Source organism: Pseudonaja textilis, chromosome 6 (assembly GCF_049901715.1).
Source record: "Pseudonaja textilis isolate UNSWEBS1 chromosome 6, rPseTex1.2, whole genome shotgun sequence".
NCBI lineage: Eukaryota > Metazoa > Chordata > Lepidosauria > Squamata > Elapidae > Pseudonaja > Pseudonaja textilis.
The window spans coordinates 44,657,214-44,676,912 of record NC_141995.1 but is presented as its reverse complement, the minus strand read 5'-3'; the positions used below and the strand labels follow the sequence as shown (position 1 = coordinate 44,676,912).

Here is a 19,699-nt window from a genome sequence, read left to right as displayed (position 1 = left end):
TCCTGTATATATTTTAAGACCAGTCTCTCAAAACACTGCATAATTATGGGTGTGAGAGCTACTGGTCTGTAGTCATTTAAAGTTTCAGGAGAGGGCTTTTAGGGAACTGGAAGCAAGCCAGGCTTAAAGACCCGGGAAAAAATGAGCAGCTGCTGCTCGTGCTTTTGCCTGATGACTACAGCAAGTACCCATTGCCACCAGGTGAGAGGTGAGCATGCTAAGGAAACTTAGGCACTACCACTGTGGCGGCTTTGCCTGCGTCTCTGAGGCTTCAATGTTGGGAGAGGCAGCGAGGGCTGGAGGAGCCGAGAACTGCACATAGCTCCATGTCCCCTTCCTTGCCTGCCTCCAGGTAAGCACAGGTGGGGGAGAAGAGAGAGAGAGAGAATCCAAAGCTGGAGAATTAATGGGGAGAGCTGATAGCAGGCACCGGGGGAGGGGACTGTTACTGCTGCCGCCGCCGTGTGTGGGAGCTGGTTGACGCGTGCATCTCAGGGACCTGACTCCAGGGTCCCTTCAAGAGCCTGAGGTGTGAGAACTGCAAGTGGGAGTATTTGGTGGTTTTGAAGAATTCCTAGAACGGGATAGGTCACCGTTTTGTAGGGCTCGGTGAAAGAGTGAGCTTTGTTTCGCCTCCTTTCCTCCTCTGGTAATGTGAGAGATGCTGTCTTTCTCTCTCTCCCGCCCCCAAATATCACTGGCTGTGGCAGCAGCACTAAAGCGAGTGAAGTGCCCCTAGGGACACCTTTCCTTGCTTGCCTCCGGGTGAGGCTGGAGGAGCCCCTCACAGTTTTTCCTCAGATGCAGATCTGAGCTTTCTCAATCCTCCACCCGGGATCTGAAAGGAGCTGCCACTTTCTCCCCCTCCCCTCAATTAATCACCGAGGGCAGCAGTCCTTCTGCAGGCAGCTGCCTGCTGAGAAATCCCTGGAGGGATGGCTGAGGGGCCCCATTTCTGCCTGTTCTTCTCCCAGCAGCAGTTGCCCCAAGGCGCCTCAGCTCAGACACACACATACACACCGCCCATTCTTCTGTCTCTGAAAGGTGCAGGCGCGGGGAGGCTTCCAGCCCAGAATGTTTTCTTTTGTTATGATTAAGCATTTACATTTTTGTTATAATTAAATACACACACACACACACAAATAGAAAAATATAAAATTTATATTTAATATAAAAAATAAAATTGTTATATTAAATATATTATCTTTTTTTAAAAAAATGTATTAGTGGTCCTCGGGATTTAATAGTATGAGTTTGGTGGTCCCTGAGGTCCAAAGGTTGGCGACCCCTGCTTTTAGGACAGAGAGGCTGGTTTGCATCTGCTTAGCAATAAAGGTTATTTTCTTAGCAAATGGCTCATTTTAACCACTTTCACTTCTCTCAACTGACTAAAAGCAGGATGCCCTTAGGCAGAGGTTGTCTTCTGCGCTTTTTGATAGTTTGGAAGCACAGTGGTTTAATATAAAAACAGTCCTTTAGTTCAGAAAACTGCAATTTTCGCTCACTTTTGTCCTTTATTTTGGTTATTTTAACTTTTATCAATAGAAATGGTAAAAAATCTTTTTCATTGAGGTATAAAATATGGAAATTGGTCTTTTAAAAATAATTTTGCAAATTCTGTTTTAGTTACTTTGATATACTGTTTTTGTAAATTTTTCTTGGTTTTGCTCTTGGATTTTCTCTTGTTAGTTATTTCTTTTATGATTATGAATTTCTTGCAGATTTGCTCTTTTCACATTTGTCCTTTATTTTTTCCAATAAAATATGGTCACCGTATTTAGAAATCAAACTCCTAGCAGAAATAAGCGGGAAAAGTGGGGAGGGATTCTTATAAAAATCATGGAGTCCTTGGGCTAAGGAGGCCTCTCCAATACATATATATATATATATATAGACCGTTAATGCGTTACGACCAAGTGCTTGGGGTGGGTAGGGAGAGGCTATTGAACGCAGCTGAAGGGCACGGGACAACGCCCCAAAACCTTGCTCCTGATCATTACTAATAATTTTTGCAATTTTTTTCACGTACGCATGCGTGTTTTCACTGAGGCCCCAAGAAAACGCCTTTTCCGCCTTCGAAGCGCCACCCGAGCCTTCGTCTCGCGGTGTCGTGACGTACCAGCGCGGTTTCGTTTTCTCTTGCGCCTGCGCAATCGCTCCAACTTCCCCTCAGTTATTATGGCTGCTGGACTGAGTGGGATGTTTGGGAATCAGGGCCCGGTGCCACCCCCGCCGCCTCCTCCGCCGCCTCCTCCGATGGTCCCCGGAGGTCAAGGACCCGCGGGACTCCTTCCGCCGAACCCCACGGGCCCGCGAAACCCGATCGGTACCCTTGTGGATGATTTGGAGGCTTCTTTTGAGGTAGGCTCTGCAGTGCGAGTGCCTTCTCTTAGCAGAGAGAGAGGAAAGACCGACGCTTCAAGTGGCGAAAAGGAAAGCCTCTTAAACAAAAGTATTGCCCGTAAAACGTGATTTATTCCGCGCTGCAAAAATAGGTTTCTGGAAAATAAGTATGATTCAATTTAGCAAATAAATTAATAGTTCTCCCTTTCTTGAGATAACGAGTTCAGGGTAGTATCCAGGAGGGGGATCTTTTTATCCACGTAACCGCCCAGCGAGGTACATTCGGCTGAAAGTGATGGTCCGACCCAAAGTAATCCACAACAAGCCAAGGGGAGACCCCAGCCATTATCAACCCACACTAGCTTGTTATAGATGTTTCCTTATTCTGATGAGAAAAAAATATTTTGTTAATATCGGGTTAACAGGCGCCTCTTTTCAAGCAGGCGACCATTTAAACACAGAAACGGAAACCCAGATAAAAGGACTATCGGGCTATCTACTTCATCTCTATAGTAAACTCCCTATAGTCCTGCGTTTCTCTTTGTAAAAATAATGCTTTATAAGATAGTATGTGAAATGCCCATGTTTTGTAAGAATTTGAATTTTTGTAAAAAAAAGAAAAGAATTTGTCTTTAAAAATAGGTTGTTAAAAATTAGTGAGCTTGTAACTCTTGTAGGAAAATTGTTTGCATTGCAAATTGTACTGAACAAAGACAACGTAGAGTTTGTTTTTCAGACCTTCTAATTTTATCTTCAGCTTCATCTGAAAAATGGAGCCTATTTATTCCATCCAGACAAATGAATTCTTTTGTTTGGAACCTACTAAATTTGGTATGCCATTTTAAATAAAGAATTAGAAATAAGTATTGTAGAAGTATATTTTTCAAGAAAGCAAAAATATACTGTAGTATAGCTTTATGTGTGCCAAAATAAAGCTCTTAACATTATCTGATTTTGTAATAAATGGTTTTTGTAATTATCTAGGCTTGCTTTGCGTCCCTTGTAAGCCAAGATTATGTAAATGGTACAGATCAAGAAGAAATTAGAACTGGTAAGTTTGGGTGTCCATCTTCAATTTAATTTAGAATATTTATATGCAGAATGTTCATCTCTTTTTCTCACCCTAGAGTTGAACTTTACCCACCTCTATTAAATTGTGCTGATAAATATTAGTAAAGGCTTAACAGCCAATTGTGACAAATTTAGCCAGCAGTGTGCAGCAGCAACCAAAAAAGCTAATACAATCCTTGGTTGTATAAACAGAGACATAGAATCGAAGTCATATGAAGTATTTGTACCACTTTATAAAGCCTTAGTAAGACCACACCTGGAATATTGCATCCAGTTTTGGCCACCACATTACAAAAACGATGTGGAGAATTTGGAAAAAATACAAAGAGAATGTAAGATGATTAATGGCCTGCAGCCAAAAATATATGAAGAACAGTTGCAAGAGCTGTGGTGGCACTGTGGTTACATTGCAGTATTGCAGGCACTTCTGCCAATTGCTGGCAGTTCAATTCTCACTGGCTCAAAGTTGACTCAGCCTTCCATCCTTCCGAGGTTGGTAAAATAAGGACCAGATTGTTAGGGACAATATGCTGACTCTAAACCGTTTTGTTAATTAGAGAAAGACCAATTAGAAAACAAGTGTGTGGCTGGCAGGAGCTATGGATGCTCTACAAGATTGCTTTGAGTGCGCAAATTGGAACATACTTAAAGAGGCTACATCGAATGGACAAGATACTGATATGAATGAATATGTTTCTGCTGTTTCTGCTTATGTTACAAAGTGTATGGAGGATATCACTGTTCTTAGGACTATTGTCATGAGCAAATGAGAAACCTTGGATCTCACAGAAGGTCCATGCGATGTTCAAGATGAGAAACACTGCTTTCAAATCAGGTGAAGTGGCAGCACTTAGAATAGCAAGAACGGATTTAAGATGTGCTATAAAAACAGCAAAGCGGGCCTATAGTCAGAAAGTACAGAATTTCTTTCAATATCCTGTGGACCCGAGACATACGTGGCAAGGTATTCTGGTCATTACTGACTATAAGGCAGCTTCCCTGACATGTAAGGATGACACGGAGTTTCTAAATAAGCTAAATATATTTTTTGGATGGTTTGAGGCCACAAAATGCTCCAGAAGGAAGGCTGTTCTCCTCCCTGATGAACTGGTGCTCAGTTACAACTGCGGTTGTAAAATGTCAATATTCAGAAAATTGCTGGTCCTGTGCTATCCAGCTGGCTACTTCTCAAAGACATCTTCAATCTCTCATTGCATCAAGCCATGGTTCCATCATGTTTTAGGAATGCAATCATTGCACCAGTGCCCAAGAAACATATCATCACATGCCTTAATGATTACCATCCAGTTGCACTCACTTCCATTATATTGAAAGACTGGTAAAGGACTATATGATTTCATGCCTTCCCCCTGCATTTGACTCATTACAGTTTGCCTATCGGAAGAACTGTCCTATAGATGATGCATTTTCCTGCTTCATCTTAGCTTGGTGCACCTGGAGGAGAAGAATACTCGTGCATAATGATGCTGTTTATTGATTTTAGTTTGATGTTCGACACAATCATTCCTCAGCATTTTGTGAACAAATTGGGCCTATTAAGTTTTAATACTCCTGTCAACTAGCCTGCTGCTTGCTGCCATGGAAAAGAGGGGAAGGATCAGTGGAGAACTTTTCACTGCAGCTTTATAATTATGATCTGGGCTTTGCTTATCTCTCCAAGGTCATTTTTTTCTAACTTTGGTATGCAGCAGCCCTCTGGTTGCCTAGCGACAAGGGAATTGGTCTCTACAGTTTGTTTCAAGTTGCTGGTTCACATGCTTTGCCTGAGATCTTGCCTGAAACTTGTTGCTTTCAGTTCGTTCCTAGTAAAACTACCTTTTCTCAATCTATGGGGCCAAGGGTTTTTCTTTCCTATGAAATGGACAGAGGCAACCCTAACATTAAGGAAGATCTGCTTTAATGGTCAACCCAGGGACAGCAGTCTGCCATGGTGACCAAGCATCCAATGTCCAACCATGGGAGTAAGCTGGAGGAAACGAGCTACAGCCAACTCCCCCACTAGACCATACCGTGTTCGAGACGAGGCAGAATGGCGAGAGTTGCACTTCAACGAGAAGCCCATCAGATTCAGAGGGGCATGGGGCAGAGGGAAGACACCCCCCCCTGGAGGGAAGCCAGAGGAAATCATGCTGAACCAGGCCTTTTTCCTGGTACAACAGGTTAGGAGGAATCGAAGAGCCCAAAGAACTCTTGCACAGAGAGCTACCAAGGTTCCTGGGTCACCCCAGGCCAAGCCATGGATGGAGCTACTGTGGTGGGGGTCACCTCTGCTCTACCTAAACTGGCACCAGTGAAATCTATGCTACCCTGGGCAGCAGCTGCTACACAAGTTACTCTGCCTTCAGGGATCACTCCTCAAGGACACTTCTTGTTGGATGTCTATGGAAATTCTCAGTCATCCTGGTCATGGTTGTCCCAATGGTGCTTTTTCAAGAGGCAACTGGACTTTCTTGTTTGAAAAAGTTTCCCTTCTCATCTTTTGGGACAACTGTGATAGGATGACTGAGAATCTCCATAGAAATTTAGCTATGCACTTTGGGGTATGAACAGATTTCCAGAAAAACTGCAGACTACAGGAACCAGTTTCACCTCAGTTTGAGATGCAGACGACACAGACTCATCCCCAACAGTCTGTGCTCAACAGTGAAAGGACACAGGGCAGAAAACATCCTGCTGAAAGCATAGTTCCACAACACAATCCTTTCAGCAGTTCGAAGAAGCTCCACAACCATTTGCATTACTAAGCTGATGTAAGACAAATGACCAGCTGTCTGCAAGGAGTATAAATCCTTCCATTCCCCACCATCCAGTCAGAGCTGAAGAAGCTTCTTGGATGAGTAGCGAAATGTCTTCAAAGAAAAACAAAGTCCCGTTGCCTCTTGAAAAAGCATCTTTGGGCTCTGTTGTTGGAATTATGGGTAGTAAAACTATATCATCACTGGAGTGGGTAGAGCTGAAATGTAGCTCATTTTATGTGAGTTTAAGAGGTAAAATACACGTTTTAGGCAGTTTTAGAGAATGGGATGTTTTAGTGCTGGGGTGTCAAACTCGCAGCCTGCGGGCCTGATGTGTCATGTGCTGGCCCCACCCCCTTCACTGGTTGAGTGAAGGAGAAAAAGGTCTCGATACATCATGTCACACCATCATGACGACACGAGTTTGACACCCCTGTTCTAGTGTCACAAGCAAAGAACATAGGATCACAGGGCTCCTAGTCCAACCCCTTGCTGAAGGTAAGACTTCATACCATCCCCGTCAAACATAAATCTCAGGGCTACATAGCATTCCCCTCCCCCTAAGCCCCAATTTAAAACCTGAAATTATAACCAGATTGGTTTTCCTCTGGTGGGCCCGGGCAGCTGCTGGAAAGAGGCAGGTCCATTAATTATTCTAATTAGGACTAGAATTTCTGTCAAAAAATAATGTCATGCAGTCATTAGATGAAACAATACATGAGCCCGCTTAGCAACGGCTGTTCTACGAGTCCCAGTTGCAGTCTTTAAGCCAGAACCTCATGCTTCTGCCCTGTCAATCTCACTTCCATTTCAACTTCCCTTGGCCTCTCCATCTCTGCCCTTTTGCCCTCCCGCCCTCTGCCCCCCTTGCTGACCTTTGCCATCTTCTGTTGCTGAGGCAGCTGGTGGCCTTTGGTTTTACAGCGTTTTACACGTGTAGACCCAGGTATTTTACACTTCCCTCGGCTTGTTAAAGTTACATAGTATTTATCTTGACTTTTATTTTTAATAGCTTTAAATGGTTGTTGCTCATTTCCTAGGTGTTGATCAATGTATCCAGAAATTTTTAGATGTTGCACGACAAACAGAATGCTTTTTTCTACAGAAAAGGCTACAGTTATCTGTCCAGAAACCAGACCAAGTCATTAAGGAGGTAAGAATATGGTTTTCTTTTGACATAAGCATGATATCTGATTCTGTGCTAGAAGACAGTAATTGTAGTACGGTAAGTGCAGTGATGGGATTTAGTCGGTTCCCACCGGTTCAGTACAACTGGTACCTGAATTTTTTTGCTGAATTCAGCGAACCGGTTAGACATGTTCCTCCTGAAAAATCTGTTTTCCAGAACACCTCTGGTTTTCATTCAATTTCCTTCCAGGTGGGGGAAAAAAAAACCCTCCCCCAAAGTCCAAGAGTGGAGCTATGGAATGCCACCGCATTTATGTGCCGGGAGATGCTGGCCTTTCCTCTGGCGGGCCTGCTGAAAAGAGGCAGATCCATTTCAGCGCCCGGTGCCTAGATGGCCTTGCTTCCCCCAAGCGTTTCTTTGCCTGATTGCATTTCTCACTGTCGTGTGCAGGGAAACAAGTTTGTGGGAGTAAAGAAAAAAAAACTTTAGTCAATTCCAACTTCGTGAGATCTTTTTTTTTTCTCTCTCGCAAGAAGTTGGAATTGATTGAACTTTTTTTTTTGTCCCACAAACTTTTGTTTCCCTGCACACGACAGCGAGAAACACGATAGAACTGGAAATCAGGTAAGCAAAGAAATGCTTGGGGGAAGCAAAGGCACCTGGGCGGTGGTGAGTGGGGCAAGCTCCGCAGTGCTGTGTTGCAATGGAGAAATGGGAAACTGAGCAGCCAATGTGAGGGAAGGAGACCGCTTTCCCTCTTCTCCCTGCTCCTCTTTCCCTTGTGCCAGCTGTTCCATTTCTCCATTATAATGCAGCACCCAGGATCCACTTTAATAATGTGGTGGTGGTAATTTAAAACCGGTTTGCTCAGGGTCAGGTTGGCAGTTGCATGAGGCTTGTCCCGCATGTGTGGCAGAGGATAAGAATGGCCCACAACGGCCAACCTGACATTGGGCGAACCGGTTGTTAAACTATTTCAGTCTCGCCATTGGGTAAGTGGAATGTTGCTATGAGGCATAAGTCGGGTTAAAAGCATTTATTACATAAATTAGGGCTGAATCTATCCCAATCAGAGTATTTTAATGTGCTTAATGAAGAACTGATTGGTCATTGTAGTAGGATGATGATTTGCAGATATATCTAATCTGTTAATGTATTTTATTTGTTAAATTTATTTGCTGCCTGTCTTGTCATGGGGCTACTCTAAGTGGCTTATAATAATACAAGGGAAGAAAATGAATTGAGCGTAAATAGAAATAAAATAATAGAACAATAAAATAAATAATGAAAACAGAACAATGAAAATAGTACATCAATATTATAACTAAAAAGATAAATGGGTGGAGAGCAGAACAGAACCAAAGGGAGGGGGAAGAAATGTGGAGTTGGCCTTCAATTCAGTACCCACCCAGCCTAGAACTCCTCCCACTTGGTCCCTAAGCCAATCAGCGGAGCCAGGTCTTTAGGCTATTGTGGAAAGATAGGGGGTACTTTTATTTTATCTGTTAAATTTATGATGTTAAATGAGATTTTGAAGAAAACCACTAATTTTTGGAATGTTTTCCTCTCTGCCTACCCATCTTGTGGGGTTTTTTTGTACTAAAATTCAGCCACTGATGCTCTGAGTAGTAGTATTTGTATCATTTCATCTACATAGCAGTAGAATTATTTTACTGTACAATAATATAAATTTTATTTTGGGTAAATGTCCACTGAATTTATGATGATCTAAGTAAAATAGTTCATAGCCATATCCATAAACTTGAAGCTTAAACTTTAAGCCAAAGATTAGCGTGGGGATACCCATAACCATAACTCATCATGTTCTTGATAAAAAATGAGGAGAAAAACCTACTTTATTATTTTGTGCAATACATAAGAATTAGTGTGAGACAATTGTAATTAAAAATGAGGTAGAAATTCATCATAAGGAATTAATGGTTTGAGGAAAGGAAGCAGCTGTTAGTTTATTGAAACACATCAGGATTCTTGTTTTGCTAAGGTTCTGTAGTTGTTTTTGTTCAAATACAAATGTTTTTCCAAGGAGACATTCATAGTTTCTTTCCTGTATGCTTCTGTTTCATGCAGGATGTTTCAGAACTAAGAAATGAATTGCAGCGGAAAGAAACACTAATACAGAAACACTTGGGAAAACTTCGCCATTGGCAACAAGTTTTAGACGATATTAATATCCAGCAGAAGAAACCTACTGAGATGCCTCAGGGACCTCTAGCTTATCTAGAACAAGCTTCAGCCAATATTCCTGCACCTCTCAAGCAAATATGAAAAAGAAGCATAATTGAAATGCCAGAATAAAGTTATACATTTTGTATTGAAAAAATGTTTATTTTTGTAAAAATGGATACCAAGGAACCTAACTAAATGAGGAGGCTACAGCTATCGTTGCATGGATCGGAAAGTATTATCTCTTTTATTCTGTCACCTGCATTGTCTCTCTCTGACTTTGGAGATATTCTAAGAAGCAAGAACAGTCTATCCCATGAACTTCCAACATAATTTTACTTCTGTAAATCAAGTGCTACCGTTAACTTTATCTTTTGGAATCATGGTGCTTTTTAATATTCTTGCACAGTTTCAGCTTCTGGTTCTGTGCGTAAACATTCTTGTGGAACAGTGTAAAAAATACCTATGAGAAATATGTCACGATCTGAATTGTTTTAATACAAAGCAAAAATTACTTTCTGAATCCAGTTTTTGAGCTGGGCAGCTGTATGTTTTAAATAAATTAAAAAATGCACATGGACAAATTAATGTTTAGCTTTATTTTAATGAAGTTACAAACGAATATCTGGTGAAAGTAGTTTTTATTTTTGTGTGATAAATTAACTTTATATATACAAATGTAGATGTTGCTTTTTTACAGACCACTTATAAGAATTTTGCTTCCCTAGCAAGTTCTCTACATATTGCATAGTGATAATAAGAGTTGGCATTTTAAAAATTGTTCTTAGTTTTCTTCCTCTTAAAAGTACTTTAATACTCTAATAGTTGGCACTTAATTGTTTGTGTTTAAGTGCCACAATTTATTTCATTGTTCCAAGAAGGCTCCACATGCACCACTCAGGTGACCCTGACAAAACACATAAACCTCAACAGCTCTCTAAAAGATTGCAAATGACCAGCTACCTGCAAGAAGTATATCCAGTCAGGGCTGAAGAAGCTTCTTGGATGAGAAGCAAAACGTCTTCAAAGAAAAACCAGTAAGTCCAGTTGCCTCTTGAAAAAGCACCTTTGGGGTTCTTAGTACAAATATCTTACTGTACTTAATCATTTAACACTATATCAGTAACAACATCAAGACTTGTGTATTTAAGCCTGCAACTTACAAAGATACTTATGCAGAACAAAACTATTTTAATGGTCTAGGAAACAAACATAACTACTAAAAATACATCACTTCAATTAGTAACTTTAGAATTTTTGAGAGCTAGGAATTCATCAGTGTAAAGGCCCCATTATATGTAATCTGATACAAGTAAAATCTTCAAGGAAGATGTCACCACACAAGTAAACATTTTATTAAGTTACATGTATGTAAGAAATACTGATTCTGGGCAACTTACTTTATAAAAAACCAACAAAATAGAAAAATTAAGCCAGACAAATAGACATGAGGAGGTTGTGCTGAAATATTTTCCAGTCTTAAACTATTTGGCACTTTGAAATACTAATAGCAGCATATACGCTGTATTTAAAGTTAATTGGCTACTTTTCCCAGTTATTAGTAAATAAGACTGACAACTCAAAAATAGTTAATTTGCTTTGTAGTTTGCTATAATGTATACTTTAGAAAATGCATATTGCATCTGGAAGTGTAATGCTTTTATTATCAGTCACAGATGAGCTCTTAACTTTGGTGTAAAACATAGGCACATAGTGCAGTGGAGAGAATGGTTCTAGTCAAGGATGAATGGAATGATGGAGGGGTAGATGCTGCCCCACCATTTTGGCCAGCAAAATGCAAGACAAATGTTGCAGAGCCTCTGCAGTTGTTCCTAACGGCGAACAACTGCTGTGGTGCAGCAAGATTCGTAATTTCGGGACTTATTTGTTAGAGTGCCTATTGCGCAACTTTGAACATTCACTAAGGGAACACTCATACCCTGGGGATTACCTGTACTTTTTGTTCTAAATTTAAATGTAAATTTAATTTACATTTGGTACTTAAGTAATCAGGGTCTGCTATGGGCATTAAGCTCAAACATATTTTGCAAGACACATCAGACTCTTTTTCAGTGGATTTTTTTTCCTAAAAATTAAAAAATGTATGTTTTTTAAAAAAGAAAAGTTAAAAATTTTGAATTTAAAATTAAATTTAAAAAAATTTAAAGAAAAAAAATAAAATTTAAAAAATCCCATCTTTTAAATGTGCCTTGCTTTCTTTCCAAATTATTTCACTAGAGAACAATGGTATGGCTGTAGCATGTTTGCATACAAATTGAAATATTTACTTGAGATATGAGAATTGAGAAAAATCTGTTTTGAAGTGAAGTAAACTATAGTATTAATCCAGAAATTTCAGAAATACAGCAGTTGAGAGATGCATAAGAACCAAGCTGTTATGGGGAAAATTTCGTTATACAGTATGTTGGAAATGTTGCAGAAGTGATGTGTGTAAAAGTTACTTTTTACTTTATTAGTTTAGCAGGACATGATGACAAAAAAAACACCTTTTGTTAATGGTGTTCATTAAGTATTTATTTTTTTGCAACATCCTCGGTAACAAAGCAGCTTGACATAGATTGTCTCGTACTTTTTCAAATTTGAAGTGAATCAATTCAATCCATCCGGCAATGCTGAAATATCTGCCTTTAGGCATTTTTAACGAAGCTTTACAAACTTATCCTGAAAATGAACGAATTAGAACATTTTAATTTTAATTCCAATTAAATTTAATTGGAATCACAATGGTGCAGTTCACAGCCCGGCCAACAGATTCCCACCCAGAGCTGATGGCCTTTGCCATAATAGTAGAGGAAGAACGCAGAAATAATAACATAGTTTCAACCACGCAGCCCATCCTTCCGCCAACCGCGGGCTTCCGAGCACGCGTGCGCACTTTTCAAGATCGGAGGCAGATATTACGGTCCGGAATCTCCAACCTCTCGCGAGATTTTCTCGGAGACTCCGCTCGGAAGCGCGCAAAATTTGAAGACAGCCCGAGGGTGCGAGGTGGAGGCGTAGTTCCCGCGGGGGGCAGAAACAAGAGATCCGTTCGGGCAAGTAAGACGGGTGGCTTCGCGGCGCGACGCCCTCTGGGCCTGCGGACAGCAGGGCATCCTCTCCAGCTGTGCGTGGGAGCGCAGCAGGGTCCGGAGGGTGTGGGTATCCGTGGGCCCGCGGGGTTTTAGAAAGATGCCAGCAGCGTCTCAGCAGCTCCCTCCGCCCCCGCCCCCCGAGCTGTTCATTCGGGGTCTCTCAGGGCTGCTGCTTGGGCTGAGCAAAGGAAAGACAGTGGCTACATTTCGATGCCCCTTCCATTAGGATGTTGAAGAAATGTTTCTCCGCTGTCATATTCGGATCTGGACCATTTTTAGACCCAAATTACTGCTTTGGGTTTGGTTTCATGAAGGTCCTTTAAAGCAGCTGCAACTTCCTGGGAATCATATGTTCTGGAAAGCAGTTCTGCCGCTTTAGGAGAACACTACCTTGGAATTAAATTTAAAGTAGTTTATAGCCTCTAACAATTAAATCCTTATTGAAGGTATTTTTCTGCTTGGGAGACCACAGATGGCCTTTGTTTTAATTTTAATGAGTTTGATAAAATTAAATGTGGACCATCTGCAATAGCTTTCTGAAGACTGTAGTCTCTGTTATGCATTAATTTTGCTACAGCTAACCATTGTTTATTAGATAAATCGGCCATAATGGGCTGAGCTGTCTTCAGGGAGGAAAGAATTGGAAGTAATGTCTTCCATATTTGTGTCACCTTGGGTCATTGTGTCTTCCATCACATCAAGGAATGCACTGAACAAAGAAAAGTTACAAAAGATGAAACACCACCACAACTGGGCACTGCAGAAGCAAGGAACTAGTTGATGGGATTGATATGACAAGTGTTCTTTGTTTTCCATATTTTTCTTTCTCATTACAGCTATGAAAGGGGAAAAGTTGTTTGATATTAGGAAGGTCTTTGAGGAAGCTCAAAAGCCTCACCAAAACCAGGCCAAATTAGTGGCATCTTTAAAGCATACCTATAATGAGGTAGGTATTGTTTATCATTCCTTCTTATGGGAGTTCCCACATTGGCTTCAAAAGTCACTATACAATCATTTTACTTATAAGACTTCAGATGTGAAAAACATGAAGCCTTTAAGAAAGCATGGAAAAACAAAAATGGGGAAAAAATTACAAGAGAATGATAGTAGTTGAGAACAAGAGGGTTTAAGATCCTATGGGATTTCCATTTAGCTCATAATAAGTTAGACATATTTGCAATTCCAAAGAAACAATATGGATATTTGACATTGCAGTAAGTAGCTAGAGAGAGATACCCATCAGTGAGAAAGAACGAGGAAAAAAAATGTTGCTCAATCATGAAATTGTGTACAACTCCTTGTGATTCCATGGATCATAGTACACCAGACCCCCCTGCCCTCCAATCTCTCCCAGTGTTTGCTCAAATTCGTGTTCACTGCATTGATGACATTATCTAATCATCTCATCTGCAATTAAGATTGAAAACAAATATGGAAAAACAAAATGCTGGAAGGTCTCCTAAAATTGTAGGGGCATTTTGTTCTCTTCCAGTAATTGTGGAAGTAACTTCCCAGCATTCCTCATGCTGATCTATGCTTCCTGGGATTAGCAGAGTTATGTTCACATGTAGAAATGTCTGTTTAAAAGCCAGTTTAATGAGAAATACTTGTGAGAAGAATATTTTGAATGGAATGTATTAACAAGAAGGTCTGCAAATGTCTTGACTGAATTCTTTGGAGTTTGATCTTTTGTTTGATGTATCTAGCCTTTTCTCCAATAACTTATAGGTTAATTCTTGCTCCTAGTTACAAGATAAGGACTGTTTTCATGAACAGTTTGTTCATTATCTGAAGTATGTCATGATAATCTACAAAAGAGAACCTGCTGTGGAACAAGTGATAAATTTTGTGGCCAAGTTTCTGGCTTCATTGTATAATTCTGAGAAAGAGGATGCTGAAGAGGAAGAAGTGGAAAATCCCTTTCTAAATTACCTGTTGACTTTTCTCCTTAAGGTACTATATCTGTAAAGTAATGAGAAATAATTGGTACTACATAGATAAAAACTTTCATTAAAATGTGTATCCAACACCATCTGAAACTTTGAAAATAAGCTATTAATGGTCCAAGTCATCTATGTGTATAAATATCACATTGGGGTGGAGGGGGGAGCTTTCTCTTTTTCTACCCTTGTTAAGGAAAGCAGTTGATTAGCTTTTCTTAAGCTAGTTTCTGAAATCCATTTGTACAGGAGAGTCATTTGTATTCAATGTCTCTGTGTTACGCTTAAATTTGTGGCTTCCACAGATTCATTCCACAAATGAAATTGCTGTCTTTGCACAATAACCTTTGGTAAAATTATTGTGCAGAACATTTCTGGGCTGGGGCAGTTTTTCCATGCTTCAGAAAGGGGAAATAATATAGATAAGAATCTGAGTATAAGTGTTGGATTTTTTGTCACTGAAAACAAAACAGTACAATTTGTACCTCAGCTACTATTGTTCAGCCAGAGCTATATAAAAGCTGAAGCACAAATTTTAAAATCTATAATTGTGTATAACCACAATAACAATGAAAATCTTTGTCTTTAAGTCCCATCCCGCTAACAGCAATGCAGTTAGATTTCGTGCGTGCCAACTTATTAATAAAATTTTGGGAAGTCTGCCAGAGAACGCCCAGATCGAAGATGAACTGTTTGATCAGATTAATACTGCTATGCAGCTCAGAACAAGAGACAAAGTACCAAATGTGAGAATCCAAGCCGTGTTGGCTTTGTCTAGGCTTCAGGATCCCAAGGATGACCAGTGTCCAGTTGTTAATGGTACATTTCTTGCCAATTCATGTGGTTTATTAAACTTATTTCTGCTGTTCTTTTTTTAAGCTGCAATGTTTTAATTTTATTTAATATGGCAGAAACTCATCAAACTCAGATTGTTTTATTTTTATTACCATTTTATTTTGAAATTATTAATCATAGTTAACTCGGGAGGAGGCTTCATGGAGCAGCAATGTGAATTTATTGTTAGATTTGTGTGCTGCCCATCCTATCTATAGTCTATATGAATTAAGTGTTCGAATGGTTTCCTTAAGTTTTTTTTTGTTCTCTTCACGTTGAAAGAGATGCCTCGTAGAACAAAATTGTCACAAAAAATCCTATGCATGTTGTGAACAAGTTTAAAATGTTTTTTTAAAAACGGCAGTAAAATGTGTGTTAAGCTACTTATTTTTTGTAATTAGTTTCCCAGAAAAAGGCCTTTTGTTTGTAAAGGAGCTTAACTGGTAGCAAATTGGGCTCCAACAGTAGTTGGCAGTGAGCATTTTCTGTGGGAATCATCCAGCTTTACATAACTGTCAGGAGCTTTTGTCCGCCAAGAGTTTATTAATAACAATTCTATGAAGTGTGGAGCACAAGACTGTGGTCCTGAGTTGCTTAGATAGCTCCTGCTGAGCTTTAGCTAACTGGGTCTCTAAACTTCTAAGCCTGAATGTTTTGGAAGAGTCTCTGCATTTCAGCTTCTCTGCATTCTGTTTTATTTATGTTGATATTCCTATCAGTAACACACCTGTCATAATACTTTTTTCTTCTCAGTTTACAGTAGTTTAATTGAGACTGATTCCAACTCTGAAGTAAGGCGTGCTGTGTTATCCTGCATTAATCCATCAGTTAAAACTCTGCCCAAAATTATTGGTCGTACCATGGATGTAAAGGAGATAGTCAGGAAATTAGCATATCAGGTAAATAAATATCTGGTAATGTCATTTGCTATTTATTCTCACTTTATCTCACTTTTCCACCGTTAGTCTTGTTTCCGTTACTCTTTGCTTCCTTCATCAGTCAGTCAGGCAGCCACATCTCCGGATGCGATCATGGAGATTGACCTGTTTTGCGCCGGTTTTCAGGATTTCTTCTTACAGCATCAGGAAATTGCGGTTCTCCACAACGCCTCCGAATCTTCTCTCTATTGCCAGTCCCTCCAGGATCCAACTTCACCCCTGAGGGCTACCGATCGCAAAACTTCGGGCATTCAGAACACAGCTCCGTTCTTCTGCTCCGCATCAATGTGATGCCACTACTGGTGCTAGTCAATACTTTAAATTTTCAAACATAACAGAAATGTTTGCTTTTATCTATCAGTATCTATAGAAAGAGCTGCTCAGGTGAGCTGTGCTGAAGTGCTGAAAATCTCCTTTGGTTTTACCTGGAGATCTTTCTTTGAAATGGCCCCAAATAGATGGGGACGTAATCCTGTATTTGTACTGTTTTCTATGCGTATAAATGTGTTAGTATTATCATTGTCTAGTAAGTTAATTTCATATTGCTGAGAACATACGAGTTGACTGGCTACGTCATACTATGTTTCATCCACTGTGATTTTATATGACATTCTGGATTCTAGGTTCATCAGAAACAAAAATGTTGGAGTGTTATTTTATTAACTGTTTAATATGATAGCCAACCATACTATTCAGACAGTTATAGGTAGGAAGTAGCAGAACACTCACGTCAAAATATATACCCGGCCTGTTCAAAAGAACAACCCAATCAGCCAAATTGGCTAAAGTGGTAGAGCTCACAAATCTTCATTCCTGGACTTGGATTAATGTCCTATTTAAAAAGATTCTCCATGGATAGCAAGAGAGCATCATTGCCTTTAAAAATCTTAGGGGTTCACTTTGAGGGCACAAAGTAAGTCACCATAAGAATACATGATTTATTTTTAAATGGCAGGCTACAATAAAGCAGCTGTGGTCTTAAATTGCATTTTAATCAGCGTATTGGGATGTCAGTTGCTTTTTTTTTTTTTTAAAGAAAAAGGTAGTTTTCCAGAATGTCTTATTCTGCAGTTGTGTTAGCTTTGTGACTTGTCTGTTTACAGTTTAGGAGACATATTGCAAATTGTGTTTGCAAAGTGTATTTTCTTTATATGCTATTAATCCATATTAGTCAAAGAAAAATTATGTGAAAATATTTTTTTAAAGGTGCTGGCAGAAAAAGTTCATGTCAAAGCTTTGACAATAGCCCAGAGAGTAAAACTTTTGCAGCAAGGACTTAATGACAGATCAGGTAATATATTTTCATTTTAATTTAAATGTTTTAAAACATTTTATTTTTTTCCAATACATGTTTAATATGTTTCTAACTAGTAATGGGAGATAGGATATCTAATTTAAAGTAACTTTTCTTAGGATTAATTGTCAAATCAGGTAACTACTGTGTTTCCCTGAAAATAAGACCCATCCAGAAAATAAGCTGCAGTCTGATTTTTAAGCGTGCGCCTAATATAAGCCTTATCTCAAAAATAAGCGCCAGTGAAGATCATCAGCAGGGGTGTGTACGTTGGGCGCAGGAGGTGGTGAGAGATGTGTAAACACAGTTTGACCCAAGGGCAGAAAATAAAACAGTAGGGGGAAAAGTAACTAAAGGGAAGGTCTTCTAACTTGTCTGGGTATACCAATTCAGAAGCCCGCGTAAATTGAAGGCCTGAGTTGAAACTGTAAACCCCGCACCGGCCAAGGAGGGGCAGTGAACCTAGAAGATAAAACTTATCCTTCTCCCCATCCTAAGATCTGGGAACAGCCAACGACCATCCACCCAACCACGTGTCCCCTCACAAACATGGACACCAATCCATGAGGCAGTGCTTAGAATGGCGGCTCCTTCCCTTCCTCAGTCACCTTATGGAAGCTCGGCCCCTTCCCTCCCTACCAGCACGACTCCAGCAGCCAGGTCTTAGAACCTGTGTGTGGAGGGGGCACATGGTGTGGCTCAGTATAGTGGTGGGATCGGCAATGTGGTAAAGTACCACCCCGAATTCGGCCTGGACTGAACTCAGCCCCTTAATTGCAGCCCCGCAGATCGGCTGAGCCAGTGAGGGTTGGGACCAGCCCCTCGTTCCAACTCTCTGGGTTCTTGGAGGTGTTTCTGGCGCACTCTTGCCAGCCCCGGCCCTCCTGTGGCGCCAGGCAACCTCGCCAACGAGGCATCTCTCCGAGGCCCCTCCTAGGCTACCCAGTGGGCTGCTCCTGCTCTCGACTGCCCTGCTGGGCTGCTCTTGCCTGGTGCAAGGTGAGTCTACAGATCTACAGCCTCCGGAGTGCCTCCCCCCACTGCCGGCCTTCCTGGGCCCCTTCATCAGTGGTCGCCAGTGGAGCCATGCCGCCCGTCCTGCTTTGCCCACTGTCACCTATAGGCTGCACCCATCTCCTGTCCTACATGGCTTCAACAGATATCTGGCAGGCCGAAGGAATCAGCTCCACACACACATCTCCCCAGCCACCACCCTCGCCTCATCTCATGGCAGCACTGCCCAATGGGCTGAGCTGGGCCAGTCAGAAGGTGAGTCAGAAGCAGCAAAGCAGCCACAGGTGAGGTAGAGGCCAAAGGAAGCCATGGGCAGCCCTACGCCCACCTCACACAGCCAGCACAAAAGCTGCCATGCCCTGCAGTTTGCGGGGGCCCTGGCAGCAGGGGGAGTTCGTAGACCTGGGCCAACTCACCTCGCGCCAGGCAAGAGCAACCCAGCAGGGCAGCCAAGAGCAGCAGAAGAATGGTGGGAGAGGCAATCCCGATGCGCTGTGTGGCTTTCCCCCATCACAGCCCTGGGCAAGCCAAGAAATGGTGGGACAGATCGACACCTGAATTAATGGAGCCAGACAATTCTGATGCGCGGTGGCACAGGCAGTAGGCAGAGGCACACAGGGGGCATGCGATCCTGATGCGCCATATTGCCTTCTGCCTTATAGCAGCAGTCGGAGCAAAACCTGAACTCCAGTGTCCCAGCAGCAGCAGGGCCAGCAGGCAGGGCCTGCTGAGACTTGGCCATTGCGACTGCGGGCACACAGATGGTGAGACGGAGAGGGCCGACCGGCGGTTCCAGCATCATCCCACTCCTGTCGGTCTCCGCGCTCACCGCGCCCTGTATGTTAAAAAAAAAAGAGTTCTAGTGCTTAGTTTGGAGTGCTCCCCCCCCCATAAGACCAGGGCTTGTTTTCAGAGAAACATGATATTATAGTCATAAGGCCAGAAATAGAGTTATAATAGAAGTACATCATAATGAATTTTATATAGTCAACATTTCTTCTGTAAGAATCTTCACTCTCCCTTAAACTCAATTTTACTCTTCTGATCTGAGAAGGTGAAGAAATACAGTGTAAATTTTGGGGGGTGGGGGGGTGGAAGACA

General features: G+C 41.2%; 2 protein-coding genes across 3 annotated transcripts in view; both read left to right on the top strand.

The window, feature by feature from the left end:
* The first annotated feature begins 214 nt into the window (after nt 1-214).
* MED28 (mediator complex subunit 28) lies at nt 215-10,067 on the top strand. Its single transcript, XM_026700031.2, has 5 exons — nt 215-352; nt 2,050-2,361; nt 3,328-3,394; nt 7,211-7,323; nt 9,388-10,067. Exons 2-5 carry the CDS (start codon nt 2,179-2,181, stop codon nt 9,583-9,585), a joined length of 561 nt encoding a protein of 186 aa, XP_026555816.2. The 5' UTR covers nt 215-352; nt 2,050-2,178; the 3' UTR covers nt 9,586-10,067.
* A 2,318-nt stretch (nt 10,068-12,385) lies between these two features.
* The window catches only part of NCAPG (non-SMC condensin I complex subunit G), a 30,230-nt gene continuing 22,916 nt past the window's right edge, over nt 12,386-19,699 (top strand). For both annotated transcript variants that reach the window (XM_087936454.1, XM_026699732.2), the window contains exons 1-6: nt 12,386-12,539; nt 13,415-13,524; nt 14,325-14,531; nt 15,109-15,337; nt 16,106-16,251; nt 17,497-17,581. In XM_087936454.1, coding sequence (XP_087792580.1) covers nt 13,417-13,524; nt 14,325-14,531; nt 15,109-15,337; nt 16,106-16,251; nt 17,497-17,581 — 775 coding nt within the window. In that variant the 5' untranslated portion in view covers nt 12,386-12,539; nt 13,415-13,416. The remainder of the gene's footprint in view (nt 12,540-13,414; nt 13,525-14,324; nt 14,532-15,108; nt 15,338-16,105; nt 16,252-17,496; nt 17,582-19,699) is intronic.

Excerpts from the sequence above, each read along its gene's own strand:
- MED28 (XM_026700031.2), top strand. The coding sequence starts at position 2,179 with ATGGCTGCTGGACTGAGTGGGATGTTTGGGAATCAGGGCCCGGTGCCA. Across the intron at positions 3,395-7,210 it reads TCAAGAAGAAATTAGAACTG|GTGTTGATCAATGTATCCAG; the intron begins GTAAGTTTGGGT and ends CTCATTTCCTAG. Across the intron at positions 7,324-9,387 it reads CAGACCAAGTCATTAAGGAG|GATGTTTCAGAACTAAGAAA; the intron begins GTAAGAATATGG and ends TGTTTCATGCAG.